We start from the raw sequence: 19,003 nt of genomic DNA, 5'->3' as shown, positions 1-19,003 counted from the left end.
TCCTGGGTTAGTATAGACTGTGCTGTTAATACATTTGACAGTAAACATGTAGCAATCTTTTAGTCACTTTTTATTCCAATGAAATATCTGCCTAAACAAAAAGTGTACAGTGCACCCTGTTATCAAGTAACACACCCAAAGAAGGTAAGAATAAATAGGATACTTTTAATATACAATACAATCTCAGTACACTGTGGAAAACGCTGACAGCCAGTTGGTAAGGATATGAACACAGACATCCAGATGAAACCATGTTAACGCAGGAAAAATGTGCTTAAACAGTGCAAATCAAATGCTTGGAGAGCTCCAGCCACAATGGGAGTGGGCAACCACCAGACAATAAATCAAGAGGTGACCGCAAAAGCACTTGGTGTGAAAAAAACGGAAGGAAAGACCAAAGTTTTACCCAGCAAATACAGGATTGACTAGAACTGGCGACATTTGCATATAAAAAGCAAGACACCGACACTCTAGCACTGTGGACTCTTTCAGGAATGTGGAGGATTACGTTTCCTTCTAGGCTTGAGAGCTGCCCCAGTGTTTGCAATCCAGAATGAAGTTTAAAAACACAGCTTACCCTCTGTTAAAACCTCACAGCTATTACCTTGAAGCTTTGGCAGCACCACACACACATAAACACACCATCAGCAGCACCTAGAAAAGCAGCCGAGTCTCATTTATAATCAGACAAAATATACAAGTGTCCCGCATCTTATCTGCTGGTGAGCAAGCCGAATGCAGAAAGGAGAAAAAAAAACAAACAAAAAAACAAAAACAGGCAAAGGTAACACAAAATATGTGACAGTTTATCTTGGGATATCTCAGCTCAGAGCAAGCCAGATTCATATCACAGACACCAGCAGGACAGGGCAGCTGTGATTTATTATCATTTCTTCTGGTGTCTATAACAAGATCCTGTGGTAGATTTGTTTTTTTTAACAACAAATTTACTTAAAAAAAAAAAACAAAACATGTACACTGTAACAAAGTTTACACTTCCATATTATAAATAACTGGGGTCTCAAAGGCAAGCGCTCCTAAACACCAGCAGCAACAGGATGCTCCGATTTACAGATTCACTGTAAACCACAAACAACCAAAATAATAATAATTCTAAAACCTGCCCATTCCCACAGAGAATCAATGTGCCGTTATCACAGTGAGATATCCCAACATAAAAAGCTCCGATGACATGCTCCAACCCTGAATATCTTTTATACAGTACACAAAATGTAACATGTAAGACTTAAAAAGGTAGATTTTGCCATAAATACCTGATATACATAATCCCACTTTAGTTCCCTGTTAAGGCAAATATGCTTTAAGTTTGGGGAGTGCATAAAGCGTCAGTGTTTCTCGTAACTGCGTGGGTGCAGTTGCATATATACCTACTATATGCAACTCGCCTGTCTTTGTCAAACATGCAGTTTTCAATGTATAACGCAAGCTAAGGATTTAGCTCAAATAAACCCTCATCGTGTAGGTAATTATTATAACCATTACCAGAATAGTTATTTTAATACATAAATCTATCAAAAACAGCTCCAACCAGATGTTTTCTGGTTATTCATGGTTAACAATGACAGTACTGGGCGTTCTTTTCAAAATATAATGCTCATACCTCTTTAAACTTCACCTTAGCATCAATACAAAAAGCCTAAAAGACAGCTCTACTCAGAGACAGACAATACTCACTGTACATATCAACAACCAGGATACTCTAAGTTCTTAAATAGTCATTATTTCTACAGCGGTATATCTTCTAAGTTACACTCGACAACATTGATATTACATAGGATTACTACATAGATTATGTCGTCTGGCTAGTATCTGACAGCTATACAAAGGGTACTTTTCAACACAGAATAGTCCTTTGGGAATCACAAAAGATATTTGGTTGGTTTCTACGACGACTGTTACAAACTGAAGGGCATTACTAGCTCACAAACGCCATTGAGTAACCAGGATGAGTTTATCCTACAGTACATGATAAAATCAGAGTTGGTCTTTCGACATGCAGCTAACTGCTTACCTGCGTCGTCAAAAATCGGTTGTTACCATTAACCTCACACTCGAGTATTGTGGGTAATTAAATAACTTCGGACTAAGGACAATAACATGTTTACACACGGAAATACTCTGCATACCACTCTCAAAGTATATGAGTTTAAAAGCCTAAATATTTTCTTTGTTCTTGGTTGTTTGTCTCTTGAGCTAATCATATAGTAGAACTATTTCTGGAGTGACTTAAGTTGGATGGAGCACTAAGACTTTGAAAATTATTACACCCTCCAAGTACTCAAATTTCTATCAATATGCCATATTTTTTATTCATCCTAGGTACTGTGCACTACTATGCTGAGACATTTATTCAGCATTCATCTGAGAACTAGTTAATAAACCATAAAAGAGAGGAGAGTCAGTGTGCAAGGTTGCATGGCAAAAGATCTACGATTCAGTGCCCTCGAAAGTAGAGTAACCCATACATATGTGCACGTAAACATAGTAACTACTATGATGGGGTATTTTTATCAATTCTGTACAAGAGTCATTATTAACATGGGCAAGTTTAACTTAAGAGCACATTTCTTGGCCGAGTAGTGACACCATGTGCAAGCTTTTGCTACTGCTACGTTACGGGAAGTTTATACATGACAAGCGACTCCAAAGTGCTGCTACAAGGAAAGCACTAGATCTGAATGATCCTGGTCTGGCACTGTGTAAACATTGCCTTCAACTCGTTCTCTTGGACCTCGTTGACAGCTTCTGGCTCGGGGCTTTTCTGTACCTTTGCAACTGCAAAATTGATGCCCTGAGTGAGTCCCGCCTGGGTCATGCTGGCCACCTGGACCATGGAACTCTTGATCTTGGCAAAGGGGGACACCACTCGGCTGCCGTTGCTGTCGGCAGGCGAAGGGCCGAGGCTGCCCTCCACCTGTGAGCAAGCGCTTTTCTGAGAGCCTCCTGAGACTGCAGAGCTAGGCTTCTGGATAGTGAGGAGGCTGGAACTGGAGGTAGAGGATTGGACGTCTAGCTGGGATGGCCTGGGGAGCTGAGGCTCCTCCTGCTCTATCTGCTCTGAGCTTGGCTGCTTGTTTGAGTCTGCTGGGTTCGTTTTATGCACAGGCACTGCAGGGTTGTGGAGTGGAGGTATGGCAGCTTGTGGCAGCTCTCCGAACACCTCAACAGGTTTGGTCTGTGCATCCTGGACGAACTGGTGGCAGTAGGCATCGATGGGAGTACCAAAGTCAATGAGAATGGCTTCTTCAGCCACTGAGGCAGCCCCGGGAGACTTGTCATCACTAATGTGAGTTGAGCTTTCTTGCTTCCCGTCACAGCCCGTGACCCGGATAACAGAGGGTATATTTAGCTCTGCGCTACCGATGGACTGGGAGCGGCTGCCCAGTCTGGGATTTGATGCTACGATGCCGCAGCTGGGCAGCACATAGTCCACATTTTCTAAGGAGCACGGGTGCTCCGGGTCTGAATTATAAGAATCTGAATCTGAAGAGTGTCCATAGTTTTCATTACCAATGTCTTTTAGGGCTCCCGTGCCAGCGACGTTATCTGATGTCTCCAAGCTGCTGTCCGACTTCCACAGGTTGACATGCATAGTTGGCTTTAGAAAATTGACTTTTACATCAGGCTTAGAGAAGCTGCCCAGCTTACCGAGGGGCTTGAAGGGGCCGATGTTCACATTTGTCTTGGTCTGTTTCACTTTCTGATTTAGAGTGGAGAATTTATTGAGGATAAAACTTTTGCCTTGTGCAAGGCCGGAGCTCCCTTGAACTTGGTCAGCAGGTTTGTTCTGGATCCCCATGATATCCTCGTGAGGTTTACTCTGCCGCCTGGAAAACACACGCAACTTAAGTCACAGCTCTAGCCGCTGTCTAAAAGTTAGCAATGCAGTCTGAATGTTTAACTTCGTTACACTGAAATCACATCAAAGAGAGACCGAGACGAATGATAATCAGCATCATTTGTACTTACCTCTCCAGCTTCTTTTCAACCACAAGCAGGTCATTCCCTGTAGCCTGCTTAGTTATGCGAAGCATCTCAGCTATGCACTGCAATGTATCTGTGAAATGTCACAGTGTTAAGTTAAGTGTTAAGCAATATCTGCACAGTTTAAAGTGTAAAACTAACTTTTTCTCATTTTATTTAAAGAATTCAAATAGTCACACACTACCTTTCCCATCATCCTCGGGATTTCGCGTTGCAGCTCGCAGCGTGTGAAAGTATCCGCTAGTTTCCTCGTTCTTGAAGTGCAGCCGCATACAGCAGAACTTTGGCTTCCCGAACAGAGTAGGCTCAGGACCTGCAAAGCAAAGTGCAACTTCTAATATCCGTTTGTAGTGATTTGCTTCCATTTCATGAATCATAATGAGCGCAGATATTTCTAAAAGGTTATGGAAGAAACTGTTAAGCACACTTTCGGGAAGTGTTGAATGACTCACTGAGTCTACAAGAGCTCTCACTTCTCCTTGGAGTTTAACTTCTTACCAATTTCGATCTTTTCCAAACCCTCTAAAATGAGGCGTTGGTACTGGTTGACTTTATCTGCTTCTTCGTCATAGCTACAAGGAAATAAATGTACATATAAGTCAAATATAAGAGTTTGGGATTTTTTCTTTTGCAAATTTAAGGTTTAACTTACAAGGCAATATAGTATGCTTTATCAGACAGGAGCAGCAGCACATCTTCATCTTTGTTGGTTGCATCAATTAGGCTGGTGGGAGATAAGAGAACAGTGGGATTAAAAGAGCACGGAAAAGCCTCGATGGAACTATAGTTCAGCTATATCCTGATTATATAAAGCCATTAAGCATCAACCCACAGTCAGAACAGCATTTCGCTCACCTCATGTCACAGTTTATGAGGGCCCAGCCTCCGTGAAACTTCTCATCGTCTGGTAACAGCAGCTGCATGTAGGTCTGCAGAAGGAGGCTGACCTGCTCCTGGGCCCCTCTTTGGCTCTCCTTTTCTTTTTCTTCATGCTCCTTCTCTTTACTGAAGATGGAGTAAAGGTCCTCCGTCACTGGCAGGCCCATCATCAGGTCTGCAGACAGAAGCAAAAGGAGTTTTAACAAATGGAAATTAAGGATCGATTTCAAGACACTATAGGTAGAGACCAATATGAGTAGTTTTTTGTTTTCAAATACCAATCACTGCTTGTCTGTAAGCATCCCTAAAACGGTTCAGATAGTAGCGATTGGCTGAGTTCACCCCATCCTTCATGACACCGGCCAGTTTCCTTTCTCCCGTCCTGGTGAAATCCCCCTAAAACAGGACAAAAGTGTCACATTTAACTCGTCACACTGCTTTTTTTATTTAATTATTTGACGACCTGAGTGCAGTGCTAAAAGGTTATGTCCATATTTGTGACATCCCTTTTTGTTTAAATATGGCTTACCTAACACTTGTGTATTTGCACATTCACAGTTATTGCCCAATATGACAATATATGAGAAGTACTATTTCTGTTTTTAACACTTTTTTTTCTCTGTCAAGTCTTCTAAAGAACATTTAGATTACTAGATGCTTCCCTGTGCGTCATTTGGTTCTGAAAAGGTGCTGTTCAGTGAGTTTACAGTAGGAAAACATTACACTGTACTCAGATTTGGGTAGCACTTCTAAGTAGGATTATCCCAGACCTCATACGATTAAGATACCTTGAGAGCTGCTGTGCCAGCGTACTGTCTGCTGATGGTGTCACCGTTGTTTGCCCACATGACCTGATAAATCCTGTAACACTTGAGAGGCAGAGGCTGCTCTGGAGGCATCACACCCAATTTCTTCAGCTGCAGGAAGAAAAGCACACATAAAATGCAATCCTTGATATTTATAATGGTTATGACTTCTTTTTTTTTTTAATAATCAAGATTTCTAAAATATAAGTTATCATAAACAAAAAAAAAATCCAGAAAATCACACCTGTTGTTCCATCACTACCCGGGCAATAGCAGCTTGGACCACATTGGTCCTGTCAAGACAGTCCATACAGTTTACTCTGAAGATGCCCTCCTGCTTGCAGATCACTCCTGCTTGGTCCACCCTGGCAGAGGGACACACAACCAGAATCAAGACACATTCACAGAAATCGCATTTTGAAACCAAACCTATCATGATATAGTGCTCAGGTGGCGCGACACTTACCAGGCCCACTTCATGTCAGTGATGATGTCAGAAATGGCATCTGTCAGTATCTGCACATTCTCAAACTTCATGCCGCGGCTGAGAAACAGGATACAAGAACCATACAGGGGAAGTGAATGTACTGTGGTCTTATATAGATTGTGAAATTCGTGTAAAAGACGCTCGTGTAAAAAGGGTCTGTCTCACCAGTGCTCGTGAAAGTCGAATGAAACATAAGTGAGGTTAGAGTTGTTGTACAGGAGGACTTGTTTCAGATATGCATCACCAATTATCTTCTCCCGCCCACTTTGATCCACCAAGTTAACGATGACCTAAAGAAGACACCAAAAAGTGCTGTCACTGGATTTTTAAGATTTTTGGGTTCAGTGAGGAGTGAAATAATAAATATTAACTTTATCACATGAAAAAAAACAAAACTGGGAAACAAGCTTAAGTCTTTAAAAAAAAGTCAACAGCTGAGCTCATCACAAGCTTAAATAAAAGTACTGCTACACTACTGTAAACACTATCTGAAATAATCCAAGCTACTGACAAGCAATGTCACTGATCGTTAGCAGGATGTTCTGTTTTAGTTACAACAGGAAGCGGGTTATGCAAGCACTATGTATAGCTGCAGACACCACAACCCAAAGTAAATAACAGAAAATGCATTTAATAAATAGCCTAAGCGGATATACGAGTATGCACTCTGGTGAGGAACACTCACCTGTTTCTTGTACAGTTTAAGTTGTTCTTCAAAGTGAGCAGCAAAGTAGGTCATAGTCTCCTTCTCTCCTGAAATATCAGGTAAAAATATTTTTTTATTATTGATTCTGTTGAAAGAGTTATTTATGTTGTTTCCAATGCAAAACAAGGAGGCAGTCACAGTTAAAATAATTTACTGATTACAATCTATAATTTATGCAAGAAATAAAAAATAATAATAATCAGAGCAAGGACAGAGAAGCTAGGCTACAATTTTTAAGCTACCTCATGAGAAATTGCTACTGGAAAGATTTCTACACAAAGAGTGTCAGAAACCATCAGTTTAGGTCTAAATACAAGATAGAGCTCTACTGACCTTTTTCTATCCGTGGCCGGGGGTTGTAGCGATACCCTGCCTGACTCCAAAAGACAGGCACAGAGCCACGAGTCTGCACAAAGGACAGAGTGTGGCTGTGCACGTGAATCAACTGCTCCGTCTCCACATAGTTAGCTACATGGCCGTCTGTATCCACTCCTCTGCGTTTGTACCGCATCCCTTTGGGGGAGAATAATGCATGTGGACTATTCAGACTATTTATATCCTGGATCATGCTTCACTAGCAGACAATAAATCAGCTAGCTACCAGAATTTGCCTTAATTCCTTGATGCAGCCCATGCAACTGGACTGAATCAGAGCATGACTCCCCCAAGGCAAACTCTACCTGCGCGGTGGCGGCTACGTCTGGAGATCAGGGCCACAGTGAAACGAGGATGGATGTCATCAACACAAGTGATCTCCTTTGGTGGGGTGTCAGGGCTGCTCCGCTCTTCATCAGAGGTCTCATTGTAGTTTACCACCAGTTCCTCCACCTGCACAAAGCCCTGGATGATTGGTATCACCCAGAAGTCAACCTCTGGGACCTGGAACGTTCAACAGACATTAAAAAAAGAAAAAAGAAAAATAGCCGGACAGATTAAAATTTAGTTTGAGGCCAGGTTGATAAGAAAGTACTTTGCATCCCGCCTTTGAGTATTTTCATGCTGCTTTTGATAACGCCCTGGCATTTATCAGTACATACAAATGCCACATTTAAACAGCATGACCAACTACACTCTTTTAAGCTGACTATTTCACAGAAAATACAATGACTCTGTAAGCAGTTTTCAGGAGAAGACGGCGTTTTCATTTAATTCTAATTACTCAGGCCTGAAAATAGAAAAGCAGCACTAAGCAGACGCTCTCTGTATTTCCCAGTAGATGGGTGGGGCGGGTGTTCAATACCTGAAGGTCAATAAGTTCTTGGATCATGTGTTTATTCCAGAAGAAACGGTCATCCATCTTTAACACAGAGTAAAAACACAGTCAGTCACAATAAGGAGTTTTTGTAGTTTACATAAGAAGAATAAAATAACTTCAATAACTCCAAACCTGCTTCCACAGAGGCATGTCAGACTTATCAGAGTCTCCTTGACGCTGGACACTGTTTGTCAGGTCGTAGGTCATGCTGTAGTAGAAGGAGTCGGAGTCCATAAATATCTTGTACAGCTCATCCAGCAGCCGCCTCTCCAGGCGTTCCTTCTCTTTGTTTTCCTTGACCTGGAAAGCAGGGGAATACTGGATTGGGCAGGTGGAAAGAAAAAGTAAGTCAACAAAAGAAGGAAATCCTAGAAGAACTTCAAAGCCGTCACTAGTTTTAAAGAGGGGAAAGGTAGGGGATCAGTTTGAAAATGATAATCCATGCTTGTGTGTAAAACAAAACATTACCTTTTTCTTGATGGGCACAGCCACATTAGATTTGATCTGACTTAAAGTTTTCATCAGCTTGGACTCATCTGGAGACTGGGCCAGCTTCTCTGGTTTGTCGATGCCAAAGTGATGCTTCTTGCAAAGCTGGAAAAAAAAGAGAAGCAGATGGTCTATCAAATTTCTGCAGCTTTACAAATCGAAACATGATAGTGATATTTAGACCATCAAACACGTTCAATGGGACGAGGACAGAGTTGGAAAAAAAAGTGAATTTGGCATCAGATGTCAGATATTAGATAACCTCTACAAAAACAGCCAAATGGGACACTAGAGTAAACTATAGTAGCAATACTACTACAGGGCTGCTGTAAACAAGCCAACATCTACACTGATGCACACACCAGGATTTCTATGCACAAAGGGAGACACGTGTTCATTCTGCGCTATAAGGGACAAGTGGACAAGATTTAAAAGCCATTGTGCTAACAATCCACCGCCATTATTACTCACTTGGAAATATTCTGTCTCACCATCCACGAAGCTCCCCTGAAAAACTCAAATCTCAGCAATCAACATCCTTTGCGGTCTGCTGCGGTTATTTTATGTCTGCATGTATATATATTTTTTGAACTAAATATGTATGGGCAAAAACAAAACTTATCTAAACAACTTCTACACCTCAGTCCATTCTCAGAGCTGAATCATACACTGACTCATATAGTGTATTCTTGGATACATTAATACCAATTTAGGATTTTAACTGTTAGAAGTACTGCCCAGAGAACTGAAAGCATGATTAAAACAGAAGTTAAAGAGCAGAATAAACAGCGCATGTGTGCACACCTCCAGCTCGAGCTCCTGAGGCTCTTCGTCAGACAAGGGGATGACGGCGATCTTGGTGATCTTGTAGACTTTGTGGTTTCCCGGCAAGTGGCCGACCAGCGCTTTCTGACGGATTAACACAAGGCCGAGAGGAAGATCTGTCAAGAGGAGGGGAGAAAAAAAAAAGGTGGGGGAGTTGCATCACGGGTGCAAAATTCCTCACATTCCGAAAATGTGTGAAGAAAGCAGCTGCACATCGGTCATTAACGGCAACACAAGAAATCTCTTAAATAATATCGCTTATACTAGAATGTATAAAAACAACAAAAGCACTCGGCATCATACAAATCGGGGCTTGTCATCAATTGAATCATCAGTATTGATTCACTCCTCTTGATTACTACACAGATTTCAAAGCTCTTTCACACATTTCTTTTCACACCTTTACTGGTGAATAAGAAACATCCTGAGCACCGGATGATTTGGCGGCTCAAAAGTCCAAGCACACACAGATGGAAAGCACTGGCGAGAATGCGCCTGCTCTGCGAAGTGTTCAAAGGTCTTCTGTGCTCCACGTACCTGTGTGAAGCTGTATCTTTCCAATGACACCTTCCACCAAACCCAAACACACTGGGTTCCAAGCTAACAGCAGGTCTGTGGCTGAAAGAAAAATACAGAGATGAAACACGACAACAATGCTGTAATACATGCTCTGCAGCATATAAGAAGCCATAAGTAAAATTTTTCTGCAGACACAGTTTGTCTGGTTTTTTGGGGGTCACAGTTTTGCATATGAGTTAATCAAACAAAGGTAAAGTCATGACAAAACGACAGTCATAGTTGGCTGGTGCTCTGTTACATGCAGGAACTTGTTTTTTGTTGTTTTTTTATTAATACTTAGAACACTCAAGCCTAGATGATGTGAACGCTGTGTAAAGGTGGTGACAACTCACTTTCTGTCTCAAACTGTTCGTGCATATCTATATAAAATGACAGCTATACACTTGCAGGAAAGTCTGCCTGCTTTCATTTTATTGAATAAAATGTGATATGATGCATGAAAAGACAAGCTTTGCCTATTTATTTATTTTTTATTTCCGAAACACCAGGCCAAGTATAAGGTCAGCCCAGTAAATAAAACGCAATGTTCTGCATTGGTGAGAGATTACACATCACAGTGGAGGAAATTGGAAAAATGTGAAGGGCGTGGCTAAGGGTGGAGAACATCAACTGTAAGCTGCCCTAAACAATGAGTCTTCCTGTTCCACAAGCCAGACATTTTAATGTGGGGGGAACCGGCTGGGAGGGCCCCCACAAGAAAGGTCTAGAAAACGGCAAAAATTTTTAAAAAAAAACGTAAAAATAAAATAAAACAGTTAAAAGTAACAACAACAGCTTTACATAGAAAGTACAATCAGTGAAATACTTAACTATGTGCGAGAGAGTGGAGTGGAAACGCGGTGAGGAGCGGAAACCCTTTTTTCCAATTAAATAATGAAACAGTGGTGCAACTAAAAACCTGTTCTGGATGGCTGCACAACCATACTACTTCAACTGCCACAGGGGACAACCTGCACAGCTCTTGTGCTGACTCTCATAAAACTTTTTCTTTCCCTTCTGCTGGGAAAATGTTAATACCACAGGCCTTGGTATTCATTTAACATCAAAGCATGTCCAATCATTAGTCACAGCTGAGCCAGTGTTTCAGTACTCGCTTATGTGACTCAACAGCCAGAACATGGCAATAACACTCAATATGCTAGCTTTAAATTTTGGTCTTTATAATAATAATCACTTTTCCGGTTTTTTCACCTTGTCGTTGTCTTGTTTTATATCCGATTTGTCTTTAAAAAAAAAAAGAGCTGAAGAGTGAGATGCACCTTCCAGTGTGTAACATAAAGAGCAAAGTCAGAAGTTTGAAGTCTGTTAGGGGTGTTGGCACTGTCGAAATGAAAGCAAAGAAGCGATCATTGCAAAGCTTGGGATCAATGCTTGAACCATTAAAAATACCTTTTACCAAGCATTTGTTGTGTTTATTGGAGGCAGGTAAATTAGCTTCGATCTAATAATCATCAAAGGATTTATTACAGAGATGAATAAGCGTCAGACACGAGAGATTAAGGCTGTTGATGTGTTTGAGGTACACTGGGACGAAACCCAATGAGCACAGTGATGCTGTCAGCTTAAATCAAGCCAGCAAAAACGACGCTTCGTCTTGACTTTAGTGGTAAGTCCAAATGTTAGTGGCACTGTAATGTAATGTTAAATGGCCGGCTGCAGCAGTGAAAAGCGACATCCACATCCAGTACCTACGTACCAGGTCTGACGGTCATCGTCCCGTCTTTTCGGCTGCACCACAGAGCACGGTCCCCGCTCTGAAGAATGTAGTCGTCTTTGGCTTGAAACAACTCCATTTTTGTCTCTTCAGGTTACACAAAAACAAACAACTAGCTGGTCCGACAGCCCGGTCCTGGTCCTTCACGTCTCGACGATTAACCGTCGATAGCCTCGGTTAGCTCGTTTCCCACTGGCTCGCGTGCTACTAGAGCTAGCTACCTAGCGAGCTAGCGGGAGCAGCAGCTGGATGCGTGTCGGATTTGTTTATTCCACTTCTGCGCATATTGATACTCAAACTCGCTCTGTACCGGAGTAGCATCCCTTCCCACGGTCATGCTGGACAGAGTGAAGGCGGCTACACATCAGTGAGTGAGAAAGAGCCCCGGGCTGAAGCAGCGGTGAGCCGTTCAAGACGTAGGCAGTTTCCTGGTCTAAACAGTGACACGTGACATCCGTCATCACCGGTGTGTGCAGGTACTGATCATAACCCCCCCCCCCCCACCCCCCGTCATACTGTTTACATATGATTACTGTAATTGTTAACTAACCTTATATTTACACTTTAAAGGACTAAGAAGCTATAAAAAAGTTACCAACACATTTCCCAGGTGTTATTATTTAACCAGCCACCATATACGGGCACAATACCACAGCTAAACCAGTACTGGGCTTAAATCTGAATGATAAATGCTTTCAAAATTAGGCGGTTATCTGCTTGAATAACCACCAGAGAAATATAATATAATCGTTAAACTCATGTTAGAGGTTAAGCTCATTCATCAGTGAAGGGCTCATTTTAACTGTCCACACCCATCCAGGAAAAAGAGGGCAGAAATGTTCCCAGTCATGATTCACTGTGAGCCTTAGGGAACAGGGAGGGAGCAGCTGACCTCACACTGTGTGATAACTGTTAATCTCACCATGGAAAAGTCTTTAGCAGGAAATAAGGCAGACTTAAGACAGCTGCCTACTAGGTACGGGACACGTTTGCATTGGAAATGGAGGATACATATACTTGTGTTTATTAAAATCAGGCTTGATTTGGTAGCTGGCCAAGTGGACATATACGTATACATACATACAATTCAATTACCTGGTAATTTTCTTGTCCTTGAGTAAACGATTGACATAAAAATGTAAAATAAAAAGGCTCACACTTTGAGAATCTTTGGGAACCCAAGCATCAGTCAAAATTCATGTCAAAGTCATTTTATTTTCAGCCATACCAACGTGAATTTCTTTCATCAAAGCTACTAATAAACCGTGATCAACATTAAGCCACGATCTATAATTTCTGGTTAAGAGTGTTAGACAGATGGCTTACAGTCTTGTTAGAGTAATAAATTACTACACAAACAGTGTGATCATAAAACTGACAGACTATAGTGTTTTGGGGGGTATTTTTTCGCTGTTGGCATCTTTAAGGCTTTTAGGGCCATTTGTGTGTGTGTGCGCGCGTTAGTGTTATTACAGATTGTGGCTTTGGTAGTTATACAAGGACATTCTGACAATCTCTTAACTGCATCTCCTATTTAGCATCAAGTGCTGATTGTCTCACATCTCAAGTAAGATACACATCTCACCCTCCATTTATTATTACACATTCATTAATGTACCAAAATACTTCATATAATGATATAAATACTAATATCATGATTTGAAATAACGAGTAAACCAATTCACATACAAACACTCAAACACATCAATCAAAACTCCTTTAACTGATATACTTAAAACGAAGTGCTGCTGATTTTCAGCATGATACAATTCAATGATGGCAAAGTGCAAAGACAGCAGAATCAGTAATGCACCAAAAAGCAGCTTCTAATAAACATATTCACTGTGTTCTGTGACAAAGCAGCTCCAACATGGCCATGTGGCGATAAAGGGGGAGAAATGCTTTCCTTGTTGACTCAGTTTAGCAGAGTTCTGCTTTAAAGCCCCGACGTTTGCACTTGTGTACAAACACGTGTACTGACTGGATTGTGAAAAGCTTCATATGATATTCGATCAGACAAAAGGCAATTACACATGACATTTCTTAAGAAAATACTTATTCTCTTCCATTTATTGAAAAAAGGCCTCTTATTTAACCCTTGCCTGGCATTAGTTGTCAACCAATAATCATGACGGCCGTCTTATTATAAAGACATCGGCACAACATAGAAGGCAACAACATTGGCTTGAAAAAACATGATTGCACTGAGCTACCATCAATTATGTGCTGAATGGCTGGACATACCAACACTGTTAATCAATGCATGCAACTTCCACAAATGCTGTAGGTAGAGGAGGAGGAGAGTTAGTCAGAGCAGACTTATCCACTATCAAATATACAGCAGGTAATCCCTCTTGACTCTTTTTATGAAGTGTGCAGTCATTGCGATGTCTCCTTTGTCATCTCAATGTTCTCCTTCATGCTGGGCTCTCCTTTCTGTCCCTCCATCACAGTCTCCTCCAGTTGCTCTAGTTCTTCCAGTATGGTCTGGACGCGACGGACTCCGTCTCGTCTCGCTTGCCGTACGTCTGAACGGCCCTCCGGGTCGACAGAGTCCAGCGCTAAGAGCTCTTTGGTGAGCAGCTCCTCCAGTAACAAGTATTTCTTATCATTCTTCTTCCCATCAAAGCACTTCACCTCCTGCTCCAGTTTAGCGACTCTTTCCACTATCTGCTGTACCTTAGCTAAGCCTGGGTGGATGGGACCCTGAGCAGCTTGTCCAGCCTCTACTTTTCCAGGTGGGACCTCTGGAGGAAAAGCTTTCGTGTCCTGGGGCTCTGGTTTTGGAGGTATTTGAACTGTGATGTCTGAACTGTGGTGTTGTGGTTGTTCAGCTTGCTGAGGCTGTGGAGACGTTTGAGGTGGTGCCTGCTGAAACTGCTGTGGCTGCTGGAACTGTTGAGGTTGCTGAGGTGGAGGCTGCTGGAAGTGTTGAGGCTGCTGAGGTGGAGGCTGCTGGAAGTGTTGAGGTTGCTGAGGCTTTTGGACGTCGGCTTCTGTGTGCATCGGCTGGGGGAGCTGCGTGTTCTCGGGTTTCTGCTGCATGCTTTGTTGTTCCTGCTCCATTTTCTGTGGCGGCTCTCTCGTGAGGATATGCTGCTGAACCTTAAAAGTCAAAAACAATTTATTGGAATCTGTCAAAATCTAGGTCACAGGATGCTAACAGGGAAATCAAAGCTTTATATATATATATGTGAAGAAAACAAAAAACAACAACACGCCAAGTGAATACACAGAAAAAGTAAAATTACCTGTGGCCTTTCTCCCATCACTTGTGATATAACAGGTGACTGGCTTCTGATGTGAGGAGGGAGATGAATGGAGGCAGTATCGCGGTGCTGAGGAAACAGAGTTGGCGAAGCCTGTTCCCGGGGGGGCTGCATTGCAGCAGAGTAGCCGGGCCATTCATCTGTCTGAAGACGATGGAAGGGCTGCTGATGTTCTGGGTAAGGGATGCGCTGAGAGTAAACTGAGGGATTTAATTGAACCTGTGTCTGTCCCCCTCCACCCTCATGAATAACTGGTATAGGGATATAACCAGACTGGAGGCCGGTGCTGCTGGGACGTGAAGGTTGGTGATGCGTAACAGTATAAGCCTTAAAAATAAATGACCAAATTAAAACAGTCAAAATTCAGTAGTTGTTTGAAAATTGGAACATTTCTGCCTACTGTACTGGTGGCACATTTAAACTCAATTCCCACCTCTGGTGTCTGTGAGACAGGCGAGCTGGTCTTTCCAGGCTCAGCGGAGGAGCTGTCTGACGGGCCATGTAAAGGCGATCTAGGCCTGCAGTGGAGAACCGGCGTTGGAGAAGGTGTCCGCCCGTCTGTCCGGATGTTGTGTGCAATGCTCGGCTGGATGTAGGAATAACACGGGTGCTGCTGCTGCCTCAGTTCTGCGCCTTCATGAAAGACCGGGATGGGAACATAACCTGGGCGAAGAATGGGGTGCTTCATCTCCCTCACAAAGGTCTTCTGTGTCTCCTGAGGACTTAGTTCTGGCTGTATGTTGGGTCCATTTGCTGACACTTCTCGACCCTGAAACATAGCAATATAGCAATCTATATAACCTTATACGCAGATGAATTACAGTTGCTATTGTAGTTTATTGCAAATTTTAGGCATCGGTTGATTACAAAATGTGCTTTAATATATTTTTACCCAACCTATTCTTGCTCATGGGTGTGTAACAGAAGCAACATTACTTTTATATATGTTAAATATTCAGCTATAAGCTCCTCCACTTAAAGAGCTACATTTAAGTCCACGTACAACAGGACATTTTACGATGTCCCACTAAATGTTTTTTTCAAACTATTAAGGAATTTTAAAAAGGAAAGTGTTTTCCGTCCTGAGGTAACTGCAGAGGTTATAGTTTAAAATGTCACAATTTCGCAGAGGGATGCCAAAAGTATCACCTCATTGAATCTTTGATATGTGAGCCCACAGGCTCTGGTGCGTTTCCCGTCAGACAGCTTGCTGTTTCCGTGATGAATATTATTGTTGATTGTTTCACAATCAGAGTAACATAACCTGGATGAATGTCCTGACTTATCCAACAACAACAGTTAGCACATCCTTGGATCTAATAATATCAGCCAAACATTAGGATTTTTACAGAGAGAGGAAATGTGGTTTGCTTTGATTGAAAAACAAAAGCAAATATATGAGTTCTTTCCACATAGCACAGTAAATTCTTTCTTGAGCAACATGTATTCATCAAATCATATACAATCCCAGGATACGTTTGTATGCATACAAAAGTAAAATGTAATTAAAAGAAGGGGCTGGGTACTACAGTGTGACTAGTAAATCAATGCTTTAAATTTCCATTTTCTACTGCAGAAAGGTGCTTGTTTTCTATTAGTATTACTCTAGACTAGACACCTGCACGTGACAGCTATGGATGAGTACAAGCAACAGGTCTGCCAGTTCAGCACTCAGTTAATGGCATAACTGAAAAGTGACAAAAGTTGTACCAGCTGCCCGAAACACACCCAAAGTAAACACCTACAAAGCAAACACTGCATTTATCTGTAAATCAGTGGCATTCTTCCAGTAGGACTAAAGTAATGAAATAGCCGTGAACGACCCTTTGCCCTCTGCCACTATGGGACACTGCACGCTGCCAGCACCATTGCACCAATTTTATCCCCCAACAGCTGTGTCTTTCTAGCAGATTCCTCTGGACGCTAACTTTGGACAACTGCGTCTCTCTCTCTGAGACGAAAGATTACCAGCTGGCAGGCTGTGAAGCTCACTTCAGCCCACGGGTTTTCTCTGCAGACCTGTGCGCTTTCACAACACGGTTTTTAATACAGCTGAATGCGATACGCGGGGGGCAGCCAGCGCCCGGCTACAGCCGTACACAACCGAAGCAAGTGGACCAGCCTCGATCCTTGTAAGGGAAAAAGTTTAATATGAGCAGGACGTCGCAGCAGTGTTTTCCACCGTGAAAGAAACACATTAAAATGCCGGGGAGCTCATCATGGGTAGCCTTTTGCATGCTGCAGAGTGAGTCATCGAGTAATAATAGTGTTAGATCATGACTCGGGAACATATCAGAGTTGATCACCCGTTATAATGGGCTTATGAGCTGTCCGTGAGGGGGAGGCAACGGTGCCAAACAGGGCCTACGGTCAACAAGACTAATATATAACAGTGATGTAGCGCAAAGGCTTCTGCCGCTTTAACAACGCAACAAACCAAAACATGCACCACAACCGACGCACGTCGACAGAAAAAAAATAGCTGCGAAACTGCCGTTAGCCGTTACCGTTAACTAACCAACTTTATCCCGCCGCTCTTTTACCTTTTTCGTGTCGTGTCTCGGGTCATTCCAGGTTGTGGTGCGGTTGTTGTGGTCCACGAAGAAGGGCCATCCAGTCTGAGGGTCAATTTTTACTTCCCAACCGAGGGGGAGAGGGTCGTTGTCATTACTCGCCATGGTCAGCATCGGTGACTGTGTCTTCATGCCGTTCATATTGCTGGCTGTCGAGTACTGAGACATTTTATACGGGCGACGGACGCTTTAAAGATTCCTTCAAGTGACGTGGAAAAGTGGGCTGGAAGTTTCTCGAAATAGCAGGGTTAATGTTGGGGGCGGACAGCGCTGGATACAGTGGCATGGGTTTCCAGATTTGTTATGTCGCAGGCAGACCCCCCTCACATAGGCACAGAGTAAACCTTCGGTATTTTTTTTTTTTTTTGCCCACCCCACCATGCAACCTTTTTTTTCCCTCTTTGCTGTAGCTAAATCACAGTGTCCTGTCTGGGCAGAGAAGAAATCACCCTCATGTGTACAGTGGGCACTGTGGACCTTCCACTTTCCCTTGCCCCTGGACCATTTTCCAAGACAAGGGAATCCCAAAGTGTTTGCTTAAAAAGATGTTCTTCAAATAGATGTACTCAGACTCCCACGTGATAAATGCTGTCCAAGGGAACTCAGTCTGGGTTTGCATTGATTTGGTGCACAATTATGTAACCGGTGGTGTGATAAGTGTGGGCACAGTGACACGTCTAATGACTGATCTTTCTTAATCAAAGGACTACTCCAATTCTGCCCTGTACTACAAGGAAAACACCGGTGCAGCAAACCTTTGATTTCATGGGATTAACAGTGTCACAAAGGTTCGACACATGGATTTTTAAAGGTGTTTGATATTTTGGACATTGCAGGCAACGCCATCTAATATTTTCATTTTGGCACTCCAGAAAATACACACGTGATTGACAGTAATAAAATATGTGTAAGTAGCTTATGGGAGCAATTCGTTTTAATTGGATATCTGCCTGCAAGGAGGGGAAGCCAACTTTAATTGTTGCAAGCCTGTCAATTATATCACCGTTAATTACCCATCGCCACGCTTTTCTTAATCCACCTCAGGCGGCTTCTTATGGCTGTAAAAATATCACGGTTGCGCAACACAAATTAGAGCCAGTAACATTAAAGAGTGAGAGTAACTAAAGTCTTTTTTAATGGAAAATTACTAGTAGACTTAAGAATGACAGGGGATAATTTTTTTACGCGTTTATCCTTTAATAAAAGTCCTTCAAAATAAAAGCGCCCACCATGCGCCAAGTTTAAACCACAAGGAAAAAATAAAAATGAGGGGGAAAAGAAAAAAAAAAAACTAGTCTTTGGCTAGTATAAAAAAGTACAATTCTTTGGTACTGTACACCCAGGGTTATCACAACAGTTCAGGCAATGAACTCAACAATCTTGTTATTCAACTTTTTTTAACATATACGTTGACAT

General features: G+C 42.3%; 2 protein-coding genes across 3 annotated transcripts; both read right to left on the bottom strand.

The window, feature by feature from the left end:
- Positions 1-53: 53 nt before the first annotated feature.
- inpp5f (inositol polyphosphate-5-phosphatase F) lies at positions 54-12,186 on the bottom strand. 2 transcript variants are annotated; one of them, XM_006798994.3, is made up of 20 exons: positions 11,728-12,186; positions 9,990-10,070; positions 9,432-9,568; positions 8,607-8,732; positions 8,271-8,456; positions 8,124-8,180; positions 7,564-7,762; positions 7,217-7,396; positions 6,863-6,930; positions 6,343-6,467; positions 6,157-6,234; positions 5,935-6,055; positions 5,673-5,801; positions 5,163-5,280; positions 4,861-5,059; positions 4,658-4,729; positions 4,504-4,577; positions 4,190-4,318; positions 3,991-4,078; positions 54-3,848 (listed from the first exon to the last, which is right to left on the bottom strand). In XM_006798994.3, exons 1-20 carry the CDS (start codon positions 11,822-11,824, stop codon positions 2,690-2,692), a joined length of 3,423 nt encoding a protein of 1,140 aa, XP_006799057.2. In that variant the 5' UTR covers positions 11,825-12,186; the 3' UTR covers positions 54-2,689. The 2 variants fall into 2 exon arrangements, with proteins under 2 accessions (XP_006799057.2, XP_006799058.2); XM_006798995.3 differs by having other exon boundaries at positions 8,271-8,438.
- A 754-nt stretch (positions 12,187-12,940) lies between these two features.
- On the bottom strand, positions 12,941-17,862 carry bag3 (BAG cochaperone 3). Its single transcript, XM_006798993.3, has 4 exons — positions 17,558-17,862; positions 15,448-15,783; positions 14,997-15,341; positions 12,941-14,850 (listed from the first exon to the last, which is right to left on the bottom strand). The coding sequence occupies exons 1-4, from the start codon at positions 17,753-17,755 to the stop codon at positions 14,125-14,127; spliced, it is 1,605 nt and encodes a 534-aa protein (XP_006799056.2). The 5' UTR covers positions 17,756-17,862; the 3' UTR covers positions 12,941-14,124.
- Between the last annotated feature and the right edge of the window lie 1,141 nt (positions 17,863-19,003).

Source organism: Neolamprologus brichardi, chromosome 13 (assembly GCF_056152115.1).
Source record: "Neolamprologus brichardi isolate AB-2024 chromosome 13, ASM5615211v1, whole genome shotgun sequence".
Lineage (NCBI taxonomy): Eukaryota > Metazoa > Chordata > Actinopteri > Cichliformes > Cichlidae > Neolamprologus > Neolamprologus brichardi.
This window is presented reverse-complemented; position numbering and strand designations above follow the sequence as displayed.